The sequence below is a fragment of the Macaca fascicularis genome, chromosome 12 (assembly GCF_037993035.2).
Source record: "Macaca fascicularis isolate 582-1 chromosome 12, T2T-MFA8v1.1".
Lineage (NCBI taxonomy): Eukaryota > Metazoa > Chordata > Mammalia > Primates > Cercopithecidae > Macaca > Macaca fascicularis.
The window spans coordinates 33,415,162-33,426,049 of NC_088386.1; the positions used below are offsets into that span (position 1 = coordinate 33,415,162).

The window sequence follows — 10,888 nt, forward strand, 5'->3', positions numbered from 1 at the left end:
ATCAGTTAGCTTTTTTTGAAAAGTATTTTGAGTCAAAAATTATTTAATCAATGTATTTGATGATGGAAATGTTTTATTCACTTTCTCAATATGCAGTTAACAATTCTTCATTACTGCTTATAGCACAGGAGACAGCTATTCCAAAGAGGAAAACATTGTTAATAGACATAAGAATGCAATGAATAACATTTGACAGATTATTAAAGAGATTTTGATGATCTCCTTCCTTTACCATATGCACTTCTTAGAAGGGATTTACACAGCTATAGCCATCCATTTTTTCCTAAAAGAAAAACCACTTAGCAAAAGTAGAAGAAAGATTTAGATATTTTATTTGGGGTTTTCTGCTTATCTTTCTCCTAAAGCTAAGAATGTCTTGGCTTTTTTTGCCTCTATTTGTCAGAATGCTAAGTAAATAAATTAATTAAATATAAGTTAATTTTTTAAAAAAACCCGCTTTTCACATTAATGAATTACTTTGCAGTGAAAAATAATTCTACCTGAAAAGAGAAATAGAATTGTGAACTATGTTGATCATTGTCATCAATTTAGTATAACTGGAATGTCCCCAGATTCTCCAGTCCTATGGGCACGTCATACTTAACTCTTAAACATCCAGAGTAAATGATGGAGCTCTCATTTCAAGTAACTTGGGTAATCCATCCCCTCATCACCATTCCTTTACTCCTGAGGATTCCTGAGGTCAGACTTAAATGCTCCTGATGATTGCCATCCACTGCCTGCTCCAAGTTCAACTTTTGATTTCTTCTCTCTAAATCTTTCATGTACTGCAACTGCCCTTTCTCATCTTATTTCACATTGCCCTAAACATGGACATAGTCCTACCTCCTTCCTTCTCCAAAACACCGTTCTTGCTTTTGACAGATGTTGAGACCTGTGGGGGAGAAAGAGGAACAAAGAACAGAATTTAGCATTAAGGTCCCACCGTGACTCTTTCTCACCTTTCTCTTGCTCAGTCTGGACTCCCTTCCATTGAACCTGCTCTCATAACTTCTCTCAGCCTTCCCTCATATCCTCTTAGTTCAGTGCTGAGATGCCACCTCCTCACTTTCTATTGCAACCCTCTTTTTTAAGTTTTATTTTAAGTTCGGGGGTACATCTGAAGGTTTGTCACATAGGTAAACGTGTCCAGTGGCAGGGGGGTTGTTAAACAGATTATTTCATCACCCAGGTATTAATCCCACTACCCAATCATAATCTTTTCTGCTCCTCCTCCTCCTCCCACCCTCCTTCCTCAAGTAGACCTCAATGTCTGTTGTTTCCTTCTTTGTGTTCATCAGTTCTCATCATTAAACTCCCACTTATAATTGAGAACACGCAGTATTTGGTTTTCTGTTTCTGCGTTAGTTTTCTAAGGCCAATAGTTTCTGGCTCCATCCATGTCCCCGGAAAAGATATGATCTCATTTTATTTTTTTATGACTGCATAGTGTTCCATAGTGTATATGTATCACATTTTCTTTAACCAGTCTGTCACTGATGAGTATTTAGGTTGATTCCATGTCTTTGCTATTGTGAATAATCTTGCAATGAACATTTATGTGCATGTGTCTTTATGATAGAATGATTAATATTCCTCTGGGTATATACCCAGTAATGGGATTCCAAACTATACTATAGGGGGGTACAGTAACCAAACAGCATGGTACTGGTACAAAAACAGGCACATAGACCAATGGAACAGAATAGAGAAACCAGAAATAAGGCCACACACCTACAACCATCTGATCTTTGACAAAGCTGACAAAAACAAGCAATGGGGAAAAGACTTCTTATTCAATAAATCGGGCTGGGATAACTGGCTAGCCATATGCAGAAGATTGAGGCTGGACTCCTTCCTTATACTCTATATAAAAATCAACTCACTATGGCTTAAAGACTACCCAAAACTATAAAAACCCAGAAGACAACCTAGGCAATACCATCCTGCACATAGGAACAGGCAAAGATTCCATGACAAAAACACCAAAAGCAATAAAAACATTGGCAAATGGCATCTAATTAAACTTAAGAGTTTCTGTACAGCAAAAGAAACTATCAACAGAATAAACAGACAACCTACAGAAAGGGAGAAAATATTTGCAAACTATGAATTTGACAAAGGTCTAATATCCATCATCTATAATGAACTTAAATTTACAAGAGAAAAACAACCCCATTAAAACGTGGGCAAAGGACGTGAATAAACACTTCTCAAAAGAAGACAGAGATGTGGCCAACAAACATTTGAAAAAAAGCTCAGCATCACTGATCATTAGCAAAATGAAAATCAAAACCACAATGAGATACCATCTCATACCAGTCAGAATGACTGTGTATTAAAAAGACAAAAAATAACAGATGCTGATGAGGTTGTGGAGTAAAAGGAACACTTATACATTGTTGGTGAGAGTGTAAAGTGGTTCAACCACTGTAGAAAGCAGTATGGCAATTTCTCAGAGAGTTAAAAGAAGAACTACCAGTTGACCCAGCAACCCTCTTATAGAGTAGTTTAATTCCCTTTTATTCTATTTCTGTCACCTAGATAAACCTGTGCATACATGAACTTGTCTTAATAACAACACATTTCCCTGAGATAAATTATTTTGCTCCCCTCCCTGAGATGAGCCTCATCTCATTCACAAAGCATCAGAAGAAGAGTTCAGTTCATGTCTGTCTCCCTCAGATAAGGTATATGATGAAGGTGACTGTAGTTTCCTATTTTTAAAAAATAGCAATAGTTGCTTTGTTATATTAACATACCCAATACAAATATATTGGTTAGCTTTTGGAAAAATAGATAAAATCTAGTTTCCAACATTGGGAACAAATTTGATCCCAAGAAATTTCCAATCAGACATTTTCATATCGATGTCAGTGAACAAAATAATTATTTAAACCCCATTTTTCATTCACTCGACAGATTGAAACATTTCCTAAAGTTGAATATTGACCTAGAACTTGGAATATCTATACCACATTGGTTTACACTAGGTTCTGTTTTTATCAAGATTCTTTGGGTCGCTTTCTCAGTGGAATTTGCCTCATAATTACCTAAAAGGGAAGATGCTTCTGTGTATGTTCATTTGTTGCAGGGTAATATTGTCATCCATAGCTGCTCTGCAATGCACAAAACTGAGTACTCATGGTATACAGGGAGGCATATAGGGAGATTCATCTCTGTTCCTAGATCTTTGTAAAGACTTTGGCACAGAGACAATACTCAGTAAACATGTTTTAATTGAACTAATTGTTTATTATTTCTGCCCTATGATATCAGAACTACAATAAGCTCTGAACATACATCCAAGGAAAAAGAGTATATTTCAGCTAAAACTGACTTGATGAAATCAGAGAACACAGGAATCTCTGGATATTTGCAGATGCAGTTTAATAAATAAGAATCAAAGACTCAATAAAAAAGACACACACACACACACACACACACACAGAGCAAATGGAAGCAGCCAGACAAAAGCAATGAAGAACAACTAAAACTAATTAGGGAAAGAAAAATAAATTGAAATCAGAATTAAATGACAACATTTACTGGTCAGCTTATTGAAATTTATGTTGCTTGATGGAAATCAACCTTTCCTCTGTGTTTGTAAATATCTATTACAGAATTACCCCAACTCAGGAGATAGTCATTTAGTGATAACTAGTAGAAGTTCCTGATAATGGAGATGAAAGAAATTTGATCTGGGGATAAAAAAGAAGAGACATAAGAACAAAAGAGTTGGATTTCTTTAAAAAAATGTGGAGTATCCCACACTAAAATTGTATCAAAGAAATGTTTTTTCTGCAAATGTTATAGCCAAACATCAATTGGGAGGGTTGCTATTTAAAAGGCAGCCTGTCTGGTTAAGGGAGATGAGCCAGAAGGAGATCACTGAAGCTTTCTGTGTGTCCTCTCCTTACCTGAGTAAGGAAGGAGGCAAATCATTGTGTGTTATTTTTAATGCAGTGAAAAAAAAATCTGGTTTATATCATGTTGAAAACAAAAGTAACACCATATGTTGTGCCCACCGAGAGCCATTATAATGCATCAGTCTGGAAGTGCATAATTGCTCAGCTCAGAAATGGCACCAAGTCACATCACTGACACCAGCACATTTTCTGCAGTTAGTGTTTGGTTCTTTTTTCTCTGCCAGGTTAAAAATATAATAATGATGTTAACAGAGCCTCTCTTCAGCCACTGAAATGCTGATTTTCTTGTAATATCTTGTTTGCCGGCAAACTCTTATTTAGGAAGACAATTCACTGTCTTTGGAATAAAAGATTTTTTAATAAATACTCACAACCCTCATTTATTTTCATTGAATGGAAGTTTTATTCTTTCTACTTCATTCCAATTCCACCTTCTCCTAGAGCATATCCTACAGTTACCTCCCCCTCTTCTGAAATATAAGTAGAACATCAATTATCCTAGGCTATTTATTATTTAGCCTATTCTTTGTCTTGGTTCGTCTCTTGGGTTGAATTAAATCTGGGAACTTTAGCTTAATCCATGCATGAGAGTCAAGGGTCTTTGAGCATTCTATAATCATATGCAGAACTGTGTGGGTATGTATTGTTTGTGTATTTTTCTGGAGAGTCAGTTACTCTCACTAAATCATAAAGGGGACTTGGGAACCAAAAGTAGCTCAAGACATTTAATCCTAGAAGCACAAAGAAAGTATAAGTTGTCTCTTATACTGCTTTTGCCAAATCCAGTTTAACACTTCAGTAATGTTAACTAATGTGTCATGGTTCTAAGGGCCTTTACTTTATTAGCTCAGTGAATCCTTGTAGCAGTCTATGAATGAATTATATTATCACCCCTGTTTTACAGATGATAAAACTGAGACACAGGTTCATAAAGTTGGTAAGAGGGAAAGCCAGGCTTCATACTCAGGCAATTGGGTTTTAGAGACCATGCTCTTTATTACTGCCTGTACTGACTGTGTATGTAATATGCATGTATTAGAAGGCCTATAAATAGAAATTCATTATTATTGTAGATTTCTGAATAGCAGGTTTGCTTTTTTAGTCTCAAGATTACGATCAGTGGAAATACACTAGCAGACTAATTCATGTATTTTATAAGCACTTATTACACATCTTTCATCTGCTTACCATTGTGCAATAATTCACTTAAATTATCTCATGTAATACTTGTAGTTGTATTCAAGGTAAGTAAGATAATCCGCATTTTACAGATGAGGAAATTTAAGTTCTGAGAGGCTCATCTCACAAGCCTCATCTCATTCATAAAGCATCAGAAGAAGAGTTCAGTTCATGTCTGTCTCCCTCAGATAAGGTATTCCGTAGCTTCTCTGCAGGGTTAGAATTTCAATTAAATACTACAAACATTGCTAAAGGGTATTCTGAACTTGGGGACAAGATTTATAGAAACCACCTAGTTATTGTCAGTCCAAGGCAGCATCATTTTTTATATAGAGAAGAGAGTAAAAAATCATTTATTTGAGTAAATCATCATTACTGTGCTCTTTTTTTCCATTTTAATTTTTACTATTAAAGACTCTTGTCTGAATTCCAGACTAACAACTACCTTTCTCATATCACCACCTGAATGTCCACTAGGTATCTCAAATCTATATTCCTGAAACCAGAGGCCTGATGATACAAAATTGCTCATCCCTCATTCTTCTCCTCTCCAATAATGGCAATTCTATCTTCTCAGGCCCCCACGCAGAAATCACTGGGGTCATCACTGATTCTTCCCATTTACCCATATCCTACATCCAAACTGTTGGCAAGCCTTGTTGGATCTAGGAGTATAATACATAAAAACTCCCACCACTTCTCTTCACCTCCCAGCTCGCTGGTCCGTGGGACCTGCCGCCACCTATCCCCAGGTGATTATAGTAGCCTTCTCACTGTTCTCCCCACCTCTGCCCTTATGCTCCAGTACTCTCTTCTCATCTGTGTGGCCAGAGTGACCTTATTAAATGTATATTGAGTCATCCTCATGTGCTGTTCCATACAGAAACCATGTTTTGGTAGTGAAGTTGAAACTGAAATTAATTTAAATGAATGCAACTTAAAATTCAGATCTTCAGTCACACTTGAAACTCAAGTCCTAAGCCACCTTTCAAGTGCTCCACAGCAACAAGTGGTGAGTGGCAATCCTGCTGGACAATGCAGATATAGAACGTGTCCATTGGTTCAGAAAGTTCTATCAGACAGCATTATGGTGGTTTCCCATTGGGCCCCAAGTGATCTGGTGCCTTCATCCACTCCCCACCCCTAATCCCTCCAACCTAATCTCCTTCTCCTCTGCCCTCACTCATTCAGCTCCAATTTCACTGGCTTCCCGGCTAGTTCTTTAATGGGCCAAGTATCATCCTGCTTCAGGTCCTTCGCAGCTGCTCATCTGTCTCCTGGAGTCATCTTCCCCCTGATATCTTCATGGCTTGCTGTCAGGTCTCTGCTCAAATGTCAGGTTATTAGAGAGATTCTGTGACCACCCTAGTTAAAACAGCAACCCATCAAAGTCTTTAACTCTCTTAGCACTTATTCAGATTACTTTTTCATTTAGCATTTATCACCATATATTTACTTATTTTTCTCTCTCCTCCCGTACTCCTTGAAATATGAACTGCACAAAGGACAAGATTATTATTTTGTTCTATTATAAGCATCTAGTGTACTTTCTGGCAGACTGCAAATGAAAGAAAGAATAAATGAAAGCATGAATTGTGTTTTATTGCACAGGAAGCAGTGGCTGGGACAAGCTGTGGAGAAAGTACGGATCACGCTTACCCCAGGATGACCTCTGCCTATATGTCACATCAGATGACCTCACTCAGATGCTGGACAACCTAGGGCTTAAGTATGAGTGCTATGACTTTTTGTCCACCTTGGACATATCTGATTGCTTTACTGATGGTAATGAAACTGCAGACCTGCTTTGGGATTTTTTGACTGAAACCTGCAACTTTAATGCCACAGCACCACCTGATCTCAAAGCAGAGCTTGTGAAAGATCTACAAGAGCCTGAATTTAGTACTAAGAAAGAGGGGAAGGTTCTTTTTAATAATAATCTGAGTTTCATAGTGATTGGGGCATAACTATCAATCACAAAAGTATATTCAAAAATTATATTTTGAACAACTCTGATTGCTCATTGATATCCATATTAAAATTACAAACACCTACATTAATGTAGATAAAGCACTGTTTGGATATGAGAAGTAGTGAACTCCAAGACATTATTGGACTTCCATTTGGAATCATATGGGACACTGCTGGTCTTATCCTGTCCCTCCTCCAGGAAGAGAGACCACATGCAGGCTCAACATAACATAAGCTAGAAAAATTAGATGACCGAATTTCTATGGCATATTGATAATAAAATTCATTCCATTTGCTGATTGTCTGAAATTTTTCTAGAATAATAATAAAATATATACTATAGATTCTTTATTAGTGACGTATGCACTTATCAACACTTTGAACACAAAGCCTGTGTTACTGATTTGGCCATTTTATGAAGAAATATTTCTCTTTGTACATTCTTCTATTGTACTTTTTATCTCATTTTTATTAATTTTTAAGAGTAAGCACCTTTAGAATATTAAAAATTAATTCTTTATCATGTGTTGTCATTTCTTCCCATTATGTTTCTCTTGTAATTTTATCTGTGAATTAATAGCTTTTTGTTTGTATTTTTGATATACTGAAGTTTTCTATTATATTCAGCCAAATTTTTTAAAGTCTGGGCTTTGACACATTTTAAAAGACCTTCTAAAACCAAGGTTTTAAAATACTAACATTTTATCAAAATAATATTATAGTTTTGCTTTTTTTAAAAAATGTAATCTTTAATATGTTTGAAATTTAGGTAAGTATAACAGTGAGAACAAACTGTTTCCCCTCAAAATAATAGCCAGATATATAAACAAAATTTATTGAAGAACAAAAAAACACAAAACTAAAACCTGTTCTAGCTTAAAATGCACCTTTTACCAGATTTCTAGGAATTGCGTAAATGCAAGGTTCTAGAAAACCTTCAATGCATTTTGATACTTTGTAGTTTCTTATGTCACTCTTAAGACCTCCTGTGAGACCAAGAGTCATTTGGACTGTAGGATTTCAGGGGGGTTTTGAAAACATATTTGATGTTTCTTATTTTTAATAATAACCCTCTATCATTTTTTACATAAATAGTACATAAATTTCGATAAGTAAATAGCTAATTTAATAATTAATAAATAAATATTTTAAGTATGTAAATAATTAGTACTCCCTGTCAGAAACAAAATAAAAGTAAGGTTTTACTAAACAGCTCATGAGCCCTCATTCTGCCAATGAGGAAGCCTTCAACCTGGTGTGATACTCACTCTTTCATGTAATAGGGCTTCCATGTAATGCTGATGTATAATCACTCTAAAAACTTAAACGACCCCTCTCAGTCACTTAGTTTATCCCCAGGGAATATACTGGCATAGAGAGCCTATTTACACTAATAAGCTACCAAGCTTTGTTGTTCATAATAAGTAAGACAGACTTGCATTGCTCTCTCTTTTTTTTGGACAACTTCATCAATGCTTTTTGAATTATACGTTCCAACAAATGAAACGACAGTTCTCCAATCAGATTCCTGAGTATGAACACTGAATCATTAATCATACTGATATGTACTACTGACAAAGGAAATCTGTGAGGCACATATGATTGATGGGTATGGGGCCATGAAGACCTGGAAGAGCTTCACCAGAAATATGGAAATCAAGACTTTACAGAGTCTTTTGTATAAAGCACACGTGCAAAAACAAACAAAAATAGAACTAACAATCCTATTGAAAGATGCAAAACAATTGCAGTCCATAGATTGGTGTTTGTAAATATGGCCTTTTTCTCGTCCTTGTTAAACCTTTAGTATATAAGGATAAATAAATTCTCACCTGCTTAATTTTAATGCAATTGAAACACACAGCCGTTTTAAAGAGAGAAATTCCATGAAAACCTACTAGTTAGCAATGGGAAGCTAGATAAGTTCAAGGGATAAACCTATCCCTGATTTCTTCTTGCACTGTATGATATTACCAAAATTTGGGGCAGTCACACGCTGGCTTTTCAGGTTTGTTCTCGTGTTTCAGAAGAAAGTGCTCGGGGTGAATTTGGAATGTTGTTTTATGTATCATGGATCTCTCAGTGTTTAACGTGGTGCCTTGCATATGGTAAATGCTAAGTAAAGGGGCATCAATGAATTCTTTCCTTCTCAAACATTTATTTTGTACCTTGTGTGTTCATATTATTATTATAAACAGAGCTCAAGAAAGCCAACAAAGTTATGTGTTGCCATTAGTATGAGTGTAAACCTTAACTTATTTAGGACTCTTTTAGACACTTTTTTTGCACGTATTGTTAGGGCATATTGCCAAAACCCAAAGTGAAATCATGATATGGAGCGCAGCATTTTAGGGCTTGATATTTGCTTATTATAAAAATTGGTGACTTTCTTAATTAAAAACCCTGCCATTCTGGGCCATAAAAATTAAGTAATTTCTAATGCACATCCATAAAAAGAGATGCAAAGGCCATAGAGAATACTAGATCTTAAGTCTGTGGAACTGCACAGACCCTAATGTATATTTAATGTATTTTAAATGTTTGTTTAATGAGAATAGCTTGCACATAATACTTTATTATTGAAATCATATTTGTATGTGTCACCTCATCAGAATGTTACTTCTAAGAAAATGTGAACTTCTTGGGAAGTCCCACAGTGGAGTGAGTGGATTAAAATAACCTTGTTAAATAAGGCTGAAAAGTCGGACTTAACTGGGTACAAATTCTGTTTGTATTAATTACTCACCAAGTGACATTAGGCACTTTATTTTCTCTCTATTCTCATATTTCTTCATCTGCAAAATGAAGTGAATCATAGTATCTACCTCAGAAGATGGTTATGAGAAGCCCAGGAGTTAAGCTTCATAAATATGCACATAAAGTGTTAGACTCATCAGGAATACTCAAAAATATTAACCACTGCTGTTATTAGTTACTCATGGAAACTCAATACAAAATGCAGAGTAAATAAAAAGTTTAAGGACAATTACAACTAAGGCCAGAGAGCTAGTACTTGTAGGATCTGGCCTAGTTTCTGACCTTGAGATTCTTAGCCACAGGAAGATGGCCTCTGTGTCTTTCAGAGCTAAGCTGGTCGTCCAAGAGACCCAAGGTGCCTTCAGGATTGTACCATCCAAGCCCCAACTTAAGGGATCTGCCTCCCTTAGCTATCCATGCTCTAAGTGCCTGTGCTCAGCACCATGTGAAATGGCCCCATCTCAACCCTGCCTGATGAGACTATCCAGCTGGCACATGGATAGAAATCTATAAGCAGAAATTGATGAAATGGTCTTTCTGAAAATTATGAAATGCATCCATTAAAAATTCTCTTAAAAATTTGAAACTACAAATCTGGGGCAATGAGACATTCATTCACTTATTCGTGATATATACAGTTAATCAGTATCTATTGAGTTCCTCTTAGGTGTGAGGGAGTTTTCAAAGCAAAGGACATATCACAGCAAAACAACAACAACAACAACTCATTGACCTGATTTCTAGTGGGTGAAATAGACAAAAAATAAATATATGCCAGATAATGATAGGTGATATTAAGAAAATAAAAGTAAATAAGGGGAAAAGAGTACCAGATGGTGTAATACTAAGTGGAGTGATCAGGGAAGCTATCTTTAAAAGAATGAGATTTGAACAGAGATTGAAATGCAGTGAAGGAGCAAACCATGCATAGAGTTGGGAGAAGAGCATTTGAAGAAGTGCGAATACAAAGGCCCTGATGTGGAAATGAGCTTGACATATCTAAAGGACAATAAGGAGGCGAGTTGGCTTTCTATAGTAGCTGAGCTGAAGGG

At 36.0% G+C, this 10,888-nt stretch overlaps 1 protein-coding gene across 2 annotated transcripts in view; it reads left to right on the forward strand.

Moving 5' to 3' along the window:
• Window positions 1-7,599, forward strand: part of LOC135964432 (histamine N-methyltransferase-like) — a 49,479-nt gene extending 41,880 nt beyond the window's left edge. For both annotated transcript variants that reach the window (XM_074008590.1, XM_065525435.2), the window contains one exon: window positions 6,720-7,599. In XM_074008590.1, coding sequence (XP_073864691.1) covers window positions 6,720-7,075 — 356 coding nt within the window. In that variant the 3' untranslated portion in view covers window positions 7,076-7,599. The remainder of the gene's footprint in view (window positions 1-6,719) is intronic.
• The last annotated feature ends 3,289 nt before the right edge of the window (window positions 7,600-10,888 follow it).